Source organism: Dendroctonus ponderosae, unplaced genomic scaffold, assembly GCF_020466585.1.
Source record: "Dendroctonus ponderosae isolate FM_Combo_2020 unplaced genomic scaffold, Dpon_F_20191213v2 Dpon_F_20191213_1, whole genome shotgun sequence".
Lineage (NCBI taxonomy): Eukaryota > Metazoa > Arthropoda > Insecta > Coleoptera > Curculionidae > Dendroctonus > Dendroctonus ponderosae.
Window position 1 is genome coordinate 46,462,559 of NW_026017110.1, and position 20,000 is coordinate 46,482,558.

Consider the following 20,000-nt stretch of genomic DNA (forward strand, 5'->3'; position numbering starts at 1 on the left):
AATTATTCCTCAGCAAAGCACGATATTGAAATTTCCTTGGAAGTTAAAATTCAAGCATTCAGACAGAAACTGTATGTTTAGCAGCAATTTTTTTTTATGGATTTGAAATGGAGGAAATGTACAGAAAACTGTGTCTAAAACAAAGTAAAGAAACTTTTTGTGAAAAATAAGGGTATTTTGCGGTTTCCCGGTTCAAGTTCGAGAATTTAGATGCTTTTTGTGGCAATTTTGTTAATCACAGTCGTCAATTTCTGTCTAAAACTGCCAGAACTCCGAAATTTTGCAAAAAAAAAACATTTCTGACCGAAATGCGTGATTTTTTACTCATAGATCCTTCATAAGGCTACTTCTGAGTAAAACACCAATGTTCCAATTTTTCAATGGAAAACTTGTCACTCTATATTCATGCATTTCAAGGTGGAAAACTCTGTTTATAGCTGATCTGTACAACTTTGTTGTTTTTTATTTATTTGGTTGTAATTGTTTATTATTGTTAAAATCGAGCATTTAGAATTTTCTAAGGCTAAAAACGAAGGAGCTAAAGAAAGGAAACCAGTTATGGAAGAAACACTGATGAATTAATGACGTAACGAAAATCTCAAATTTTACTGGAAATATGAAAATCGTTTGTAAACACCTGAGGATGAATTATTTTCGAAACTTTGCCATTTATTCTGAGCCGGCTTTCTTCTGCACATTGGCCTCTTCTAACCAGTAGCCCGCTTGTAAATCGTCCACCGCATTGAGTTTCGCAGATATTTATTTATCAAAAGGTATGAAAGTGAATTTGATAAAAAAAACATGTTTTTCTTTTCTTTCAGGTTGACCCAAAACAGCAACAACTCAACCAGCGCCAAGTCAGGCAGGTGAGGAGGACGCGCAGCGATCTGGGCGGGCAGCGACTTTTGGGGTGGGAGCAGCGGCAGGCGGCCCGTCGCCTTCTGCGCAATATGACCTCAAAGCGCACCTTAAGCCCACGGAAGCGCCCACCTGACGAAAACGACGACGATGACGGCCTGGTGGTGCTGCGCAGACATGTGCCCGGCACGCCGCCGCGCAGACCCGCCCTTAGACGCTCCCTTAGTCAGCCTATCGATATCGATAAAATATCTCCTCTAGTGCTCATTAAGGCAGCGAGTAAGTTGACTCAATTTAATCCATTAACTCCTTCAACCAGCCCCGAATATCTAGCTTGTACACCGTGGTGTTTACCAAAAATTTTTAAAAAAGCCCCTGAATTGCAGATCCATCGGGAGGCGCCACTGCCACTTTGAGTGAAGATGAGCACGATGCCCGACTAGCTCCAAACAGCTCCGACGAAGACACTCTATCCGATTCGGATGTTTCGTCCATAGCGTCTCTGAGCGCTCACAAAAAGTCTCTGGAACTGCCAGAACCGGACGAAGACGTGGTTGTGTTGGCTGAGGCCGTTTTCGATCATGTAGCCATCGAAGCTGACGAGCTGCCTTTTAGGGCAGGAGATGTGATAGAAGTGGAGGACACAACCGATCGAGAGTGGTGGTGGGGCTCCAACAACGAAAGATGGGGGTAAGACGCTCGCTGATCCACTTTGTTTGTTCCTGATTAACTGGGCGCATGCTTGCAGATGGTTCCCGGCTCAGTTTGTGCGGTTGCGCGTCAGCCAGGAGGATACCGTCGAGGATTGTTTGGCGGCCATCGCTTCCGGCCGGCCGGTGTCTGCGCAGATTCGCAGAAGAACCAGCATTTCGTTGCTGTCGAACGATCAAGTGCGAACCAGTGTGGTGCGCGAACTAGTTCATACCGAACGGGATTTTGTTAAAGTGTTGAGGGACGTAGCCGAGGGCTATTTGGCCGAATGCCAGAAGCGAAAAGACATGTTTAGCGACGAACAATTGTCGACGATTTTCAGCAATCTGAACGAAATCCTCCAGTTCCAAGTGGGGTTCTTGCGCGACTTGGAGGCCTGCATCAATTGGGAGGCGCCCCATCGTAGCTGCGTGGGGAGCTGTTTTCTCAAGCACAGTTCCGGTTTTAAGATGTATTCGGATTATTGTAACAGGTGAGTGGAACATTTGAGTGGGTGGAGCCATTTGAACAGAATCTACGAGGAAGTAGCGGTTAGTGATGAGCAAAGCAAGACCAAGACCAAGACTCTTGCAAGTCTTGCTTTTATATAGCCATATAATTAGACGAAATGAATTTAATAATAACAATAGCAATAATTAAATTAAAAGATAATACTAATCAGTACGAAACTACAAAAAATCTCAGACCATTTACTATTTAATAAGTTTACTTATTTTGTAAAATTCAAATTTGTTGACCCGTACTTTCTATCCAGAAGGTCTTTATCCGGAGAAATCGAATATATTTTGAAGTTCATAGTGTAATTTACATATTCTAACCAAAGTACAACATTGAAATATCTACAGTTAGATGTATACAGGGTGTCGCAATAAGGATGGTAAGCGGCTGTATCTTGGAAAGTATGTGTTGTAGAGTGATCGGAAAAAAAAATTCATAACAAACTTGACGAAAGAATTTGCTGGATTTTTTTTTTAATTTCTCAGATGACCACTAGATGGCGTAATTGCAAACGGTATTTTAAAAAGTCGATTTTATACAGAAATTGTCCCCATAAGTGAAACATCTAGTAAGTTTAGTCAAAAGATCATCAAAAACCGCACTACTTTCCTGATGAACTTTTTTCCTAACTGGTCAAATAATGCGTGGGGGGAGAGTCACACCGCTTAATTCAAAGAAACCTGTAACTCCAAAACGACTTGACCGATTTCAAAGTTTTTACTACCAATTGAAACAGCAATAAAAACTCTACAAAGTTCATAAGGAAAGTAGTACGGTTTTTTTATGATCTTTTGACTAAACTTACTAGATGTTTCACTTATAGGGACAATTTCTGTATAAAACCGACTTTTTAAAATACCGTTTGCCATTACGCCATCTAGTGGTAATCTGAGAAATTTCAAAGTAATTTCCGGCAAATTCTTTTCTTCAAGTTTGTTATCAATTTTTTTTCCGATAACTCTACAACACATACTTTCCAAGATACAGCCGCTTACCATCCTTATTGCGACACCCTGTGTATTTAAATATTTTGATTGGGCTTATACAGGGTGTCCCACCGGGAACCACCGCGATCGATATCTAGCAAACTGTAATTAGGTGAAATTTGACAATTGGAAGTGTGCCTAAGTTATTGGGAGCAAGCGATCTGAAATAATTTCAAGATGGCCACACTTCCGGTTCTACCGGAAGTAGGTATCAATTTGCTTATTTTAAATGGAACACCCTATATATTATTACATTTTCGAATTCTCCTCGAAATTATAAACATATTTCATGTATACCTAATATCCTATATCTAAGTCTAAGCGTTTTTGATATACAGTTGTGTCTGGATATAACGAACTTCAAAAATGAACTAAGACTTGTTCGTTATATCCAAAGTTCGGTATAAGCGAATAATAATACAAAAACACGTGATGTATTTTCTTCGTTATACAGGGTTATCAATTTTATGCTTAGGAAAGTAAAGTAAAAAAAACACACAAAATATTCAGATGGAGACGAAAATTTCAATTCATTATAAAGATTAAACCTTGCCATTATACGTGAAAAACAATGTCATTTAAATGTCCTCCACGGACCTCCTACAGGCCTCAATCCTTTTCAGTTAATTTTGAATGACTTTTCGGCACATTACCGGTAATATCTCGGTCATAACTTCACGGATATTGGCTTTTAGTTGCTCAAGAGTTTGAGGATTGGTGGCGTAAACATGATCTTTTGCTTATCCCCACAAAAATAAATCTAACGGTGTTAAGTCCCAGGATCTTGTTGGCCAATTGACATCCCTCAATCTCGAAATTACGCGTCCTGAAAATTTCTCTTCGATAGGACTCTAACTGCCAGTGTTGTGTGACTCATTGCCTCATCCTGCTGGAACCACATGTCTTCCAGGTCATAATCTTCAATTTTTCTCCAAAAATAATCGGTTAACATGCGTCTATACCGCTCAGAATTGACTGTTATGGCTCATCCTTGATCGTTTTCAAACAAATACGGGCCAATAACACCACCGGACCATAATGCACACCACACCATACGGTCACTTTTTCAGGATGCAAAGGCCTTTTGGCGATCGACGATTTTGAAAGATCCATATACGGCTGTTCTATTTATTCACGTAACCACCGGGCGAAAAATAAGCCTCACCGCTGAAGAAAATTCGGTTCGAAAAATCATCATCAACGGCTTGTTGTTCAATCATCCAATTTGCGTATGTTCTGCATTGCCCATGGTCTTGAGGCTTAAGTTATTGAGTCAGTTGGACTTTGTATGGATGGAGCTTCAAATCCAATTGCAAAATTCGCCACAATGAGCAGCAAGACAAGTCCAAATGTTGAGCACGTCGGGGAATCGACGAATTCGGGTCTTCCTCCACACATTGAACAACAACAGCGATATTTTCAGCCGAACGAATGTTGCGATGATACACAGGCCTTACATCAGTAACTGATCCAGTTTCTTCAAATGTTTCCACTGTGTTCGAAATTGTTTGCTATGTGGGTCGATTATGTCGACCGTAATCTGCTCGTAAAGCCCTAAACGTTGATACAGCAGAATCGCCATTTTTATAGTAACATTTAATAATTTTTACGCGTTCTTCGACAGTGAAACGATCCATATTCTAAAATGGCAAACCTTCAACAAGAACACAAAAAGAGGAACATAACGCAATTCTAAATCTACTTCATAAAGTCTGTAATTTTTGTTTGTACACTTCTGTTGCAAAAATTGATGTTTTTTATGTAGTTTTCAAGATCACAAAATGACTCCCATAATGATTAGGAACTTGACGCGATTGTAGAAAATTGCGAGTTTCCGACACTTTTTTTGTCATTTCCAAATGGTTGGAATAGCATTAGTGTCTACAGTACAATGAGTTTCACCCAAATCGTCATCTTTTTCATTATCGCTTAAAGTTGTGGATGAGGTTACGGAGTCTATAATTTGCTCATCGGACAACATTTCTCTTGTAAGAATGTCATTATCAATGGTCACATATTCGATGATATTAAAATCTTTCAATTTGATTTTAACTTTTTCTTCGACAAAATTGTGGACATCTTCATCTGACCAACATTGTTGGACAAATGGAATGCACTATAATGAAGGAGTACATAAAGCTGAGGGCTAAGCTAGCGAGAGAGAAGAACCGAAAATGTTTTTTTAACTAGATGCAAAAACTTAAAACTTGTACCAAAATTCATTCAGGTGAGGAAGAGAGATTTTACTTTTGGGAGAAAGCAGAATAATAAAAATTATTTGAAGGTACTAAATGTTTTTTATATTCAACTTTTAAATATAGTACTGAGTAATTGTTTTTCCAAAATAAACGATATCAATAAGAAAATTATAAATATAGAAAAACCTTCACACAATAAATACAACCAAAACGATTTTAAACCATTCTTTGAACAACAAAAACAACAAGACTTATAACAAAGCAAGATTTTCTCGGCTAACTTTTTGCCAAGCTCAATGAATTATAATTTACTGCATCTAAGAGACTGATAGAAAATGTTTCATTTTTATCGGATGCCTCTAACATTTTCTTTTCAAACAGAAGAATTTTTCTGTAATGACATTTCAGCGAATGAATTACTCCTTGATCCATAAGTTGGAGCTTCGCACTTGTGTTCTGCGGCATAAAAACCAACTTCATTTGTTCTGATTTAACATATGGGTGTTACAAACCATCGTCAAATTCGTTATAAACGGAAACTGAACATACTAACTAACCTAAAAAGCCACCGTTATATCTGAAAGTTTGTTATAAACAGAATCGTTACAACCAGTAAAAAAATACGTAAGTCTGTATGGGTGACGTTTTCATTAAAGGGGAAAAGTTCGTTTTAACCGAAATTTCACTATAATCGGGTTCATTATAAGCGGGCTTTACTGTATTTGAAAATTTATGTAAAAAATTGACAGTTGCAGCCACTCGAATAATTATTCGTTTTCCTATAAGGGAATAAGTTCTACTTAATTTCAGTCGGATTTATTGTTAAAAAAATCTTACTTTAATGGAATTTTGACAACATTTTTATAACTATTAATATCTACAAAATGTTAAAAAAATAAGTTTCAAAATGCCGTTGAGAAAACTGCTCAAAATTTTTTTCCAGATGGAAACCCTTTTTTTCTCATTTTATCTTACTCAGTATTAAAAATAAGGGTCAGTTAGTCAAAGGTTGTCTATTCCAAAAGTGTTTAGTTTTCGAAATATTGTCCATTTAAAGCTCTCCATCTGCCTAGAGTTATTGAATAGAGCCTGCACTGTTTTGAGATGCGCGTTTTCAAAATGTATTAAAATCGCCTTAATGGTTAGGGGTTTTTTTAATTACACCTGTTAGCTAGAGCTGCTAAGGGCGAACTTTGAGTCGGAGCTTGCATTCCGTTCAATAGCGGCTTTGAAGCACGCATTTTCAAAAAATTGCTTAAATTAGCTTTGAATCTATTAGGGATTATAAATCTGCCAGTTCAATAGAGCCATATTTGCTCTATGTTCTCCTAAAATGGTACTCTTCTATGTGCTCACAGTTTCTAAGGGTAATTTTTAAAGTAGAGACTACACAGGGTTATTGGCGTTTCAAAATGCGCTTTCAAAAATTTACTAAACTCTTTCTTGAACTTAGTGGGCATTTTAATTACATCTGTTAAATAGTACTGAACTGTTGAACGATAGAACTATGTTTCTCTATATTGAGTAGAAGCTGCAGCTTTATCTGTATAGCTTCTAAAGCACACGTTTGCATATAAGGCTTGCGCGAGTTTTCAAAAAGTTTCAGAAATCGTTCACGAAACTGTGTGTTTTTCACATTTGAATAGAATGCTAGTTACTCCATATTACATGCAAGTTACAGTTCGCTGTTTGATTAAGGCTTCTAGCGGCGATTTTTTAGATTAAAACTTGTACAGATTTAACAGCGGCTAGAAAATTCAAAATAAAAAATCCGGAAATCGCTCTTGATATCTTAAGACTTTTGCTATTTTTACGGTTAAAACTAGAGTTGCTTTTATAGAAATAGCAGTTCTCTACCCCCTTAAGAGGCTGAAAGGCGATTTTTTTTTAAAAAGGACCTGCCAAGTTTTAATATCGGCTTTAAGATGTACATTTCGAAAAAAATCAAAAAATTGCTTCTAATCTCAGAAAAACCATCTTTTTTTGTTTATTTTAACACTTCATTTTTGTCACCCAAACGTGTTCAGCTTCAAAAATAAGTAGCCCTTTGCAATTAGCTTGTCATTTAAATAAATAATTTCATATTTTTTTAAAGGAGATTTTTAAAGATGGTGGAAGAAGTAAATTTTTCCGCTTAACTCTTTCGGTCACTGTGTACACATTTATCAGTATCCTTACATAAATTCAGAAAGGATTTTAGCTGCTTGTTCATTGGGTCCGCATTTGTGTACATTATAATGTTGTTACATGTAGTATAAGTAACACCCTCTAAGGGTTTTCTACAAAAGTTTATATCTCTAATTCTAACAGCTGGCGGTCATTAAGCCGAGAAAAAAAATTATTTTCATATATTTTTTAAATTATTGGGTGACTAAAAAATTTAACTATTCCTTTCCCGTAAAGCATGGACAACTTAGTAATTATTGAGAAAATGTATTTAATAAAGCAAAATCTGTTAAAAAAAGTTAATGGAAAGTGATACTTATGTTCGAAGCTAAACACGCATCTGTGAGCAAAATGGAGGGTTACAATTTGAATAATCTTAGTTTTTGTAAGATTTCGTATGGCAAGTTTGATATTTTCTTTGGAAAAATGTATATAAAAATAAAATTTGATACTCTGGTTTAAGCAACTTTTTTACGACATTAAAACCATTCGAAATTACTGTAATTGTATTTTTCAAGTTACGAATAGCAGTCCCCCCCTGTTCATGAGGCACCCCAGTACTTATAGTGTACGGTGTTCAGTTCAATAGTAGTTCCTCTTAGATGGATATTGAACAAAACCAATTAAACGCAAGCAAATGATAAATAGATATTAAAGAAATATAAGTAGGTATTAAGGAAATTATAAATTAATACTAGAAAATATAAATATAGTCTGTACGCTATAACTTTGGTCGCACGTCATGCGACGAAATTTTACTATCGACATAAAAACAATTATTAATGAAATTTGTGATAAGTCGAATATTTTTCGTTGTTGTTTTGGGCATTGGAGAACCTCAATCAATCATAAAATGACGAAAAACTTTAGAAAACTAACCAATTTAAAGCGATGCTGATTATTTATGTTCATCTTTAAAATTATTAGGGTAGTAAAAATTACAATGTTGCCAAATCGATCGTAGATTTATCGGAATTTTTTTAATAACACATGACATTTGCTTGCTGTCTTTGTCTTGTACTTGTCCATGACTATGCGTTAACGGTATATTTGTGCTTTTCACATAAACCATCATTCCATAAATAATAATCAGCAAAAACGAGACAGTATTGAGATAATTTAAGAATGCTTCTAGTATTTATGTTTATATACATAATTTATGGCGAGTATGGCAACAACGCTCGACCGACGATTGATGACGTACGACCAAAATTATAGCGTACAGACTATAGATATTCCGCTATAGTGAAAAGGACTACTCTATGAGACAAACTCACCTTGTACTGGGACAAGCAAAAGGGGTACAAACACTAAGAATGTCGATGAAAAATCAATTTTATCTAGGCAATATCGACGACTAACGAACATTATTTTTAAAATATTTACCCCATCTGCCCCGATTTCGATAATCTGACAGAGAAGGGAAAAAATCTGGAATCGATCACATTTTAAGTGCTGTTTGATTTATATGACTCTTGTTCACAGCTTTTGTTTCTAATTTAATGTTTTCTCACGCAAAGTCAATCGTCGGTATGTTAAGTGTTTAAGAATGTTCAATTTCCTTAAGACATAATATGGGCTTCGAAGACAGATCTCGCAAGACTCTTGCAAAAGTCTTGGTCTTACATATAAATACATAGTATTGGTCTTTCTCTTCTTGCAATACCAGAACAAGTCTCGCTCATCACTAGTAGCGGTAATTTTTTTAAATATCTGGTCTTCGTGTGCTCAGTTAGAATTGTGTCATAATATCGAAAATCTTTGTACCAATAACTTTTTTTAATGATGTGTGAAAATGCAGTTTTTTTGCGCGTAGATGAGGGCAGGTCCAACAGGAACTTGAAGATTTACATTTTACACACAAGAGTGTATTTTTGTTGTATTTCTCAATGTTGCCTGCATGAGTTTGGGGCGATAGCCGGAAGCTTTTGATTCTTGACTAGTGGCGTACAGAGTCAAGAACAAATATCGGCTAAATTTTCAAATTTACTCAAACTTGAATTATTTCTCCAGACTAACAGAAAGTCCCAATCGTTTTTCTCTAATAGTTTAAAAGAAATCACACCGATTTGCATCTACCTCCAATTAGTTTCACCCGTTTTTTTTTTCAGTCATCCAATGGCCACCGCAGCCTTACAAGACCTCTACCAGTACAACAACTACTGCAAGTTCTTCGAGGCCTGTAGACTGATGCGCGGGCTGATCGAGATCCCATTGGACGGCTATCTGCTTACTCCTGTCCAAAGAATCTGTAAATATCCCCTGCAATTGGCCGAATTGCTGAAATACACCCGCACTGACCATGAGGACTACGCCAATATAAAAGAGGCTTTGGAGGTGATGCGAGGCGTGGCCATGCTGATCAATGAGAGGAAGAGGATGATGGAGAGCTTGGAGAAACTGGCCGCCTGGCAACAGCGCGTCGATGGTTGGGAGGTGGGTACCTTCAGGACTTAACCGATAAAGTGAGTGAGGAGGATTGTGCGCTGTTTGCAGGGCGAGGATTTGATTGGAGTGAGTTCGCAGCTGATTCGGCAAGGGGAGGTGGCGAAAGTGACCACAGGAGTGTGGACCACCAACATCACCCTGTTCCTCTTCGATCACCAGCTGGTGTACTGCAAAAAGGTAAGCAACTTTTGGAGGGTTTCCAACCCTCACTTACTCACTGCTTTTCCAGGATATCCTCAAAAGGAACACCTATGTGTACAAGGGGCGAATTCGGCTGGACGCTACTGAAATCATTGACGTACCTGATGGAAAAGGTAGGCCAGAAGCGGGCGAAGAAAGACGCAGCTAACATCTTTTGGTAGATTCTAGTTTAAATGTGAACGTGCGACACGCGATCAAGCTACTGGACGGCGCCAAAGAGAAGAAGTGGTTCGTTTTTTGTTGCCGCTCCCTCAAGGAGAAGCAACGCTGGCTGGAGGCCTTTCAAGAAGAACGTCGCCTAGTGGGCCTCAACTCGGAAAGTTTAAACTTGCCTCCGGCGGCACGCCAGCTGGCCAAACTGGCCGCTTGCAGGCAGAAAAGACCTCCAAGAAAAATAACCCGTACGTCCCCCATTTGCACTGTTTGGTACCTATTCTAAGGTTTTTTGGTTGCCAGATGGCGGCAAGCTGCAGCAGCAACGCGGCTACTTGGGGTCCTCGATGCTGCAGCTCAACGTCTCCTCCTCCAATTCGTTGTTAGGCCGGAAAATGGCCACATGGTTCAACTTTGGAACGGGGAAAAAGTCCCGGCATCGAGTCGCTTCTTAAATTTTGATACTCCGGTGAGAAAATGCACTGGTTTTGCCCCCTGGCACTATACAAGGTGGATCGCGGGAAACAATCTCCACCTTGGATAGTGGACATCTACTGGGTCCATTTGCCCTCGAGTAGGTAGTTGAAGGATATTATTTATATTTTTGCGTGTATGTAGAAGTGACAATAATCAATTTTTCTTGACTATTTGTGGTGGAGGCATTTGCGAATAAACGCCACTAAGGAACTGACTATATATGTACAGGGTGTAGCAGATATCAAGAAACTGTGATGGGAGTTTTTGAATTGTTTCGTTGCTGATTTCTTCTGTCGCTCCTTTGTTACTGGCAAAATTCAAAAAAGTTTAACACATTTTCAATAGATAAGTATTTGTAGAGTATCACTACACAAATACGGAGTGTCTCAAAAAAGTTGCCACGACAAACTTGGGTTTTTTCATTCCAACACCCTGTATATTTTGATACCATTAGGTGATCCCTATTTCAACCATGTATCGCACATTTAGACGATATATTTTTTAATTTCCACTTTTAACTCTTTATTACCCAGTAAAGAGTTACAGTTGGAAATGCAGAACAAAAGTCGAGCACTCGAACATGAACTTTTTAGGGCAGAATTAAATTGAAATTCTGTTCGGCTTTTAAAGCGACTTGCATAAAATTTGCTTCAAAATGTCTTAGGAATACTTTGAAAATTTCGGCTATGAATAACTTGCCTATGCACTTATTGAAAAGGTAAAGAAGTCAAAAGTTCCAAAAATAAAGGGCCGCATTTAAAGTGTTTTTGAGAATTTAGTTCAAAAACGAATTCTTGTTCAAAACTGATGTTTTTTTGAAGACGATTTTAATTCTTTCCATAAGCCTTTGGACTGATGGAAAAAAGTACCCAAAAGTGTGTCTGGTAGATTTATCCAGACTTATTTGACTAAATAGTCTACAAATGAATAAAAATTTAAAAATATTTCCAGTAATAAAGGAGTTAAAAAATACTGTTTTAATTTTTCGCCACTATCGAAAGATAGAGAAAGAAGATTTCGCCAGATCGCGAAACCAAAAAAAAAATTAGTTGGAATCACCAATTCGTTAGTTTTACCTTGTAGCTCTCATCGAGAAATTAGCAAAGGAAAAATATTAATGATCTTCATTGAACCCTCGGTAACAAAAAAATGTTTAAGTGGGAAAAGTTTACGAATACCTGAAGCCTGGAATCGCCTTGTTAACGCAATTTTGAATCTCTTTCCTGATAGGCCTGGGAAAATCAGTGAATTTTTAGGAGTTGGCGCAGTAACTCGGTTCCGTTGCTGGGAAAATGTTGATGGCCTTTTTTTAGTTGTTTTTAGATTATTGCTGTTAAAATACTGACAATCTTAAGGTATTCTCTGCGAAAAATTATCGAATTCGGGACAAAATTCAAATAAATTTCTACTGTTTTTTTTTTCTGATGCTTCCTTCAGACAATCAGTTTTCAGCCAAAAATAACAAAATCAATTTTGTTAGCGAATTCGCCTCATGCGTCGCTTTGCGGGGAATTTAGAAAGAAAATTTGGCACAAATTGCACAGAATAATTTTATTGACTTTTAACCGAAAGCAATTAAGATTGTCTTACAAAAACGACCAGAGCAAAAGTTTACAAAAAATTATTGAGAAAATTCGCCGCCCTCATCGCTCTGAAGCTTTTGCAAGTCCCTTTAAAATTTCAGTTTTTCCAGTTTAAGCAATTCTTTCTACGCAAAAAACGCTTTTTTTCCTAGTTTTACTTAAAAATACCATCTTCAGGTATTTTCTGTGAATATTTTAAAATAAATTTTATTGGAAAACTTAAAAGCTTTGTAAACAGTTTTCTCGAACCCTAATAATTTTTTCTGGATTTTTTTCAAAAATATTTTCCCGAACAAAACAAGCGAGTCTATAATCAATTATTTCGGAAACTCGTCATCTGCGTCGCTGTGAATAATTTGATTTTTTTCTAAATTCCGCTTTCTCCACTTTTAGGTCAATACTTCTAAACCAAACTGTTTATAAACACGTTTTACTGTAAATTATGGCAAACTGAGAGTCGTTTATGCAAAAAAATTAAAAGATCGATTTTGCAAGGAAAGTCGTCGTCTTTATAGTTTGGTCTTCTTTATCGTCTTTTTCAAATACCCGTTTTACATTTGAATTTGGAACTGGTTCCGTTCATGGAGCCAGTTTCGATTTTCGGACACCATCAGGGAATATTCCATCGATTTTTATGTTTCCAGAGAAAAATCATGAAATACTTTCTTTAAAACAGCGTATCTTGGAAACCTGTCGAAGAATGACATTGGAATGTATTGTGCTTAATAGGGAGACAATCTTTTATATATGTGAAAAGCGTAGCCTTTTGCCTTCAGGCAATTGGCCAGAAAAGTTTGGACAACTTTTCCTTCAATAGCGTTCAAAATGCTTGCTTAAAAAAATCGTTTCCCTGAGAGCAAAAGAGCAAAGAAATGGAGGTTGGGTGCACTAGGTAGAGAAGGAAACGATCCATGTAAAACGTAAACTTTTGCATCTGGTTCATCATTAGCCTCGAGAGAGCTCGAGGATTTTTCTAATTTTGAATTTTGACGTGCTTGGCTTGCTTTAAAAAATATTTCTCTGAAACCGAGAGAGCCACAAAATTGGGGTTTTGTGCACTGGATAAAGATCGAACCATTATATATGGAGGGCAGGTTTGATTTTTTAATGTTTTCAGGACGATTTTCCAAAAAATTGTAAATTTCGAAATGTATCACTTCAGTCGAGTCGCTTATTATTATAACAATTGCGACTTGAAAATAACACCAACAGTTTCTTGGTATTTGCTTCACTTTCGCAAATAAAATCGCCCAATTTGCCCACCCTGTTAATAATTACAAAAAAGACAACTTTGTTCATTACGACGCATATCAGGAAAAATCATGTCGTGAGCACAGGCCCGAGTGAGGATGATCCGAGTGCCAAATCCCTAGTTTTAAGGCGGGTTGGCTGGTTGAAAATCTCCAAAGCCAACCCAATTTATTTGTCAAACAAAAAACAACCCCATGTTTATTGGAAAGTATTTTTGTAATTCCCCGATCGAAGTGTTAAGTCCAGTTTTATTGTAGAAACACCGCAAAGGAGGTGAATATTCTCCGCATTTTCCTTAACACACTCACCCTGTTTAGAAAGTCACGTGAATATCTATATATCTATCTATAGTAGAGTCACAAAAATGTCCGGACAGTCGGCGCTCAGTTGAATTTCTGCACGAATGTGAAATGTTTGTTATTTATTTTCTTAGTAAACTTAATAATAATCTTTATTTTCTGGACTATTTCATCTTAAATAATACTAGGCTAGAAGACGCAAAAACCGAATGGAAATAATTGTATTTTAACTGCAGCACAAAAATATGCGAGCATTCATACAGTTTGTTAATTAAGAACAATTAAAACGCATAAACTGGAGATTAAAATTTAGTGGGGCTACATTTTTGTTCTAACACAGATGTTACATCTTTCAATTTAATTTTTTCTTGATTTAACCCCTGATTTCAAATTTTCTGATTTATTTCAATTTCAAAAAAATTAAAATAAAAACAAACATTTCATATGGGCGGAGAAATTGAACTAAGCGCAAGGTGGGCGCGAATGTTTTTCTGATCCGCTGTTTACAGGGTGTTCCCGAAAAGGTGGACCTACTTTCGGATACATACGCAGGGTGTGAAAATAACATGAGAATCTCCTCGTAAAAATTCTACAGGCCCCTCATAAGAAAAAATGATCAAATTCCCTCAAAAACTTTAAAAGCTTGTTGATCATTTTCTCCACCCTGTCCACATTTTCCGAGACACCCTGTACCTATGTACCAATGTTGGCAATAAACAACTGATCCCTTCCTTCTCACATATAAGCGATATATTTTGTACTAGAGCATGTAAACGATGTATAATCAGTATCAGTAATTAGTCTGTACCGTGTTAAATGTTGGAAACCTCTAATGCAATATGACTCAAAGTGATATTGGCTAGCGCCAACTGTGCTGTGGTAGAATGAAAGGCGCAAATGGGCCTAACGCGTGTAAATATAATGTTGAATCGGCCTTTTGTTACAGTTGCCACTAATATTGTTAGTTCTTCGAAACGACTGATGTTTTTAACTTGTTATTATCTGCGACCATCCCTATGGACTTCTTCCGAACTATCTAAATACGCTTGGACCAATTCAGTGTGTAGTAGTTCTTTACGATTTTTCAAAAATCTTTAGGTTTTAATCCATGTTTTAGACATTTGTTTGTTGATCGAAATCTGTGTTTGTTGCATAACATCGTTAATAAATAAATCAAAAAAACGTGAGCTTTCATTCATTCATTACGGCTAACGCAAGTTAATCCCTCCTTCCAAGGCACACAGAAACAGTTTTAGCGTTACGTTATTTGCGATTAATGTCTATTTCTGCTCCTGATATTTGCTCGTGGCTGTATAACTTCTTGGAGATTCTGCGCGCGAAGCTTTTGTGTGCCAGCAAAATCTCGCCAATAGAGAGCATCTACATCGACAAAAACAATAACGTAACGCTAAACGCCTGCTCCTCATATTTGCTCGCTACCTCCTTAAACATTCTGCCCTCCTGATACAAATCGAAACTTTCATGTGTGAGCAAAATTTTACCAATAGAGAGCATCTGCATCGACAAAGACAATAACGAAACGCTAAACTCCTGCTCCTTATATTTGCTCGCTACCTCCTTACACATTCTGGTCTGATACAAATCCGATTTTAGTCAAGACACACAAAATCGTTTACTAACCCAAACTGTCGATCCCTGGCAACACCAAATCACTCGGAATACTAGTACTTATATGGAAAAAAATTTTAATTCGCTTGTAAAGCAAGTCAATCAATCTGAAACAGAATAGTGTTTTTTATTCCATCTGTTCACAACTTTTACAAACATTACAACCAAACCGCTGCCATCGAAATTGAAGCAAATCACTTGAATTTCATAAGGAAACCGTCACACTAATATTGCAAAATAAAAATTGGAATTCCAAACTAATCACAAAACGCTCATTGGGTCGGAGATGAAAATGTTGAAAAAAATCGATATTTGTAAAAACCGCGTCCTCCGGCCCCAATGGCGCGCCAGTAGATTGTTTATTAATTAATTTCTTTCTATATACAGTTTATATTCGATAAGTCCATTGATACATAATGAGAGATTAGTCTGAATCTAGACAGTTTTATATACAAAACAGTATGTACAAAGAGCCCAACTGCTGCTAATATAAAAGTTAATAGATTACTGTACATTTTCATATAAAATACTTCTAACTAACAAAAATAAGTCGATTGTTACCCCTGTGTGGAACGCGCTACTCGCAGGCAGAAGACTCAAGTCCTTTGATGATACTGATGCAATCTGCAAGTAACTGTTGAGTTTTGCTGCTGGGAAAACGAAAATGTTTACTTACAATCGCGTCTATCCACTATGAGTCCAAGTCGTCCTCTCTTTGGCTAGAAAAATACGATGCCAAGCCAGCAAACTCGCCTCCGGACTCTTCTTCGAACGCTTTTGCAGGGCCGGCCGGCGCATTCGGGGCTCCTTCACTTCCATACGGCTCCTGATATGGAGGACCTGTTTCTGGCGGCAATCTAAAACCCGAAAAAAATATTCGAGTATACAATAATATAATAATGAACTTATTTAGTTCGAACAAAGTTATCGACCAAGTCGCTTTTTCTCGTCTTGCATTTGCGTCTATCTGGTATGCTCAGTTTCAAAGTTTATAAATAAAAATTAAATAAACATTATATTTATAATGAGCATTTGCTCAGAATGTCTAATCTAGTTTTCATCAAACCCTCAAACTTTCACTTAAATCCATGCCCGCAATGAAAAAATAACAACTCCACCTATGGATGCGGGTCACGATTGAAGTTATTAGATAGAGAAGCAGACTAAAGTAGCTCCAAATCCTGAAAGTTTCATTCAAATCCATGCACTCATTGATTTTTGAGAACCTCCCAAAATTTACAGAGCTAATTTCGCGCAGTAAACTGACACTCGATTTCAAAGAAAAATTCCTAGCTACGCCTCTGGAAAAAAGCGACCGTTGCAAGTTCTACAGAATGTAGCTAACTAATGGAGCTATAATCCCTCAAACTTTCACTCAAATCCATACACTCGCTGATTTTTGCATAGCTTTCAAACTGTACCCAACCAGTTTAGTGCAGCAGACTTGCACTTGCCCGCGATGAAACAATCCTAACTCCGCCTATGAAGGCGGGTCACAATTGAAGTTTTTAGAGAGAGGAGCAGATTAAAGTAGCTCCAAATCCTGAAAGTGTCATTCAAATCGATGCACTCATTGATTTTTGAGAACTTTCCAAAGTTTACAGAGCTAATTTCGCCCAGTAAACTGGCACTAGATTTCGACGAAAAATTCCTAGCGCCGCCTCTGTATTAGCTACATCGCCAAATAATGTGGTTAACGATGCTTCGATACAACAATGATAAACAACAACTTTCCGATTTCAGCCAGACAAAATAAGTGGAGAAAATATCGGACGCTTTGTGGTTGTCACTCGTTTTGGTGCACGGAATCATTTTCAAAAATTTGGTGGATTATTCTGTGGTAGTCTGGGAATATCTGAAACAGACTGAAGATGACGACCATAAAAATTCAAGTGAAAGTTTGAAATTGTTTAACACAGCTTAGAACACAAAAACAAGTTAACTGTTCACTTCAATTATTAGGCTTTCTTTGCGTTATAAGACTTGATTCAAATCCCAACTTCGCTCAACCAAAAAAAAAACATGCCAGCTACTAACCCTCCATACGAAGACGGTTGCAAGGCGTCTTCATTGGCCGTAGAAGGTGGATAACTGCCATAATACCCCTCAGGTGGGTGGCCTGATGGGGGCGCACCGTCCGAAACAGGCGGCTGCGGCGGCACATATTGCGAGTGGGCGGGCTGCGCCCCAATGTTGGGGGCAGCTGGAACGGAAGGCGGGTAGGGGAGTACTGCGGGTGGTACATTGGCGGCGACCGGTGGCGACGGATACGGCTGGGGGGGCGGCAGCGGCCCATTTACTGCCCCCGCCACATGATATGGAGGGTGCGAAGGAGGCGGCCCATTGGTGGCCCCCAAGGGCGGCACGTAGGGGGCCCCCACAGGGGTTCCACTATTGCCCGGGGGCGGCGGCCGGTACAAATGCAGAGGCGGACGGGGGGTGCCTAAAGCCGCCCCTGTAGGGGGCGGGTATCTGAAACGATTCCACAGTCCAAAACAGTACCAACATGGAAAATATGCAGCGGCTGTCTCAAGTCAGAGACAATTTTTACGAGACACCCTGTATATTTACTTCTTATTTGATTGTTTTCCTTGCAACATATCGAAAACATGCAATAGTTTTCGAAAAAGCGACAGAAACGATCAACGGCTTTTTTCCGTGTCGCTTGCTGCACAAGCAATATAAAAACTGTCAAGCAGTTCGGAACTGACTATACATTTCCATGCACTCACTGCTTTCTGGGAAGCTTTCAAACTTCGGAACAGACCATACCTTTGATTGACTTGGGGGCGCCTATTGAGGTTATCCGGCGCGCTGATTGGGGCGGAGCCACTGGGTGCTGCTGCTGGAGCATCAGAGAAGCTGATAACAGAGCCCCCAGATGGGGAGGGATCCATCCCCCGATGATACGCCGGAGCGGCCATTCCCAGAGGACCTCGGGGATAATGGTTCATTCCTGGATGCGGAGGCCCAGAATGGCGATATGGCAGCGGGGCATTGCCTTGTGGAGCCCCTGGAAGATCAACTTGCTCTTAATCCAGCTCTGATTGTGCGCAAACAACTAACTGACCTGCCAAGTTGTACACTGTGGAAACTCCGCCAATCTGCCCGATGGACGGTGACGAAGCTGGTGAGTGTTTGGGACTGGATTCGTCCGAATCATCATCTCGCATAGTTGCAAACTGTTTGGGACGGATCCGCCCAACTGGATAAACCGAAGCACCCGGTTTTGTCTGAAAAATTAGGCCCCAATTAACCAAAACCCAGCACCATTTCCGGGGGCTACGCAACCTGCAACATCCTGGTGATAACTGAAGGGGCCGGCTGGGCTTGCAAGAAGGGCTGAGGTGGCGCCGCAATTTCGATTGCGGGTTGCGTGAACTTGACTGACGCAGCCCCAGTCGCCTCCAGCTTCTTCTTTAGAGCCCCTAAACACTCAACATTATTTACCTCCTCGTGTTTGCCACATTTAGTCTCACCTCGTGCTTTCCGCTTCCGCGGCGAGTCGTCCAAAAGGTCTTTGGGATGGCTGGAATCCAGCTCGTCAAACATTGGCAGCGAAATGCCTGGCGGCTCCGAAAGATCATCGTTCTCAATATCATTTTTAATCAGCGCCGATACGTTGCTGACAATCGGCTCGTGGACAATACTCGGTTTTCTCGGCCTTTTGGCTGCTGGCTAAAACACCCAGAAGTTGAGTAAAATGGTACAACCAGCTCCTGGGAGGGCTGCTGACCTTGTCCAATCCTCCGACTTCCCCATCTCTCACGTTGCTTTCCAAGCTCAAAATCCCTTTAGTTGGCGCCCCATCGTTAGCTGCTATTATAGGGTTTGAGGGTTTCGGCTTGAATTGAGCGGCTTTGGAGTTCTCCAAAGGGCCTAAAAGCGCAAAGGTTTAAGGGAGGTTATTAGCGACGAAAAACCTGCCAACTAACCAGCAGCGGTTTTGTTGCTCAGTGGTTTTTTAATGTAAATCTTCGGCACAATCAGTCGCGGTTTTACTGGCAGTTCCTCCTCCTCGGAGTTGTCTTCGTCATCTTCATCTTCAGGTTCTGGTTTGTCTTCGCTGTCCTTGTCCTCTTCGTCTGGCTGAAATTTAACGCTTTCTTTAGCTGGGCTTGAGCAACACGGGTGTTTGGGTTATAGTAGTAGTAAACATCTTTATTTCTAAAAAAGGCTATCGACCTATCGGTCTTTCTGCCCTTGTTTAATACATGCAGTCTTAATCTAGATAAAAAACCAATATGAAAATTCTCCTATTCTAGGTTAACAATAGTAGTAGTAAACAGCTTTATTTCTAAAAAAGGCTATCGACCTATCGGTATTTCTGCCCTTGCTTAATACATACAGTCCCAATCTAAATAAAAAACAAATATGAAAATTCTCCCATTCTAGGTTAACAATGTTATTAAATAAATAAGATTTCAGTGGCAAGAAGAAATTATTTTATTGTCCACTAGTCCGTTGCGTTTGTAAGTGTTCGAGTAGCGTTAATGTAGGGAAACGGAAGCGGGATTGTCTGGTTGGTCTTGTAAGACAAAG

At 38.8% G+C, this 20,000-nt stretch overlaps 2 protein-coding genes across 6 annotated transcripts in view; one reads left to right on the forward strand and one right to left on the reverse strand.

Moving 5' to 3' along the window:
- The window catches only part of LOC109533587 (serine/arginine repetitive matrix protein 2), a 131,780-nt gene extending 116,693 nt beyond the window's left edge, over positions 1-15,087 (forward strand). For 2 of the 3 annotated variants that reach the window (XM_048670456.1, XM_048670452.1), the window contains exons 18-25: positions 822-1,137; positions 1,245-1,548; positions 1,607-2,041; positions 9,529-9,853; positions 9,914-10,042; positions 10,095-10,179; positions 10,228-10,467; positions 10,523-11,205. In XM_048670456.1, the coding sequence (XP_048526413.1) occupies positions 822-1,137; positions 1,245-1,548; positions 1,607-2,041; positions 9,529-9,853; positions 9,914-10,042; positions 10,095-10,179; positions 10,228-10,467; positions 10,523-10,674 (1,986 nt within the window). In that variant the 3' untranslated portion in view covers positions 10,675-11,205. Of the gene's footprint in view, positions 1-821; positions 1,138-1,244; positions 1,549-1,606; positions 2,042-9,528; positions 9,854-9,913; positions 10,043-10,094; positions 10,180-10,227; positions 10,468-10,522; positions 11,206-14,775 lie in introns of those variants that run through there. The other variant, XM_048670458.1, reaches the window with a different exon arrangement.
- A 479-nt stretch (positions 15,088-15,566) lies between these two features.
- The window catches only part of LOC109538532 (remodeling and spacing factor 1), an 11,349-nt gene continuing 6,915 nt past the window's right edge, over positions 15,567-20,000 (reverse strand). For 2 of the 3 annotated variants that reach the window (XM_048670462.1, XM_048670470.1), the window contains exons 20-28: positions 19,394-19,547; positions 19,195-19,337; positions 18,938-19,136; positions 18,750-18,886; positions 18,529-18,691; positions 18,231-18,471; positions 17,496-17,930; positions 16,135-16,315; positions 15,567-16,082 (exon numbers count right to left, since the gene is read on the reverse strand). In XM_048670462.1, coding sequence (XP_048526419.1) covers positions 16,150-16,315; positions 17,496-17,930; positions 18,231-18,471; positions 18,529-18,691; positions 18,750-18,886; positions 18,938-19,136; positions 19,195-19,337; positions 19,394-19,547 — 1,638 coding nt within the window. In that variant the 3' untranslated portion in view covers positions 15,567-16,082; positions 16,135-16,149. The remainder of the gene's footprint in view (positions 16,083-16,134; positions 16,316-17,495; positions 17,931-18,230; positions 18,472-18,528; positions 18,692-18,749; positions 18,887-18,937; positions 19,137-19,194; positions 19,338-19,393; positions 19,548-20,000) is intronic. The other variant, XM_048670466.1, reaches the window with a different exon arrangement.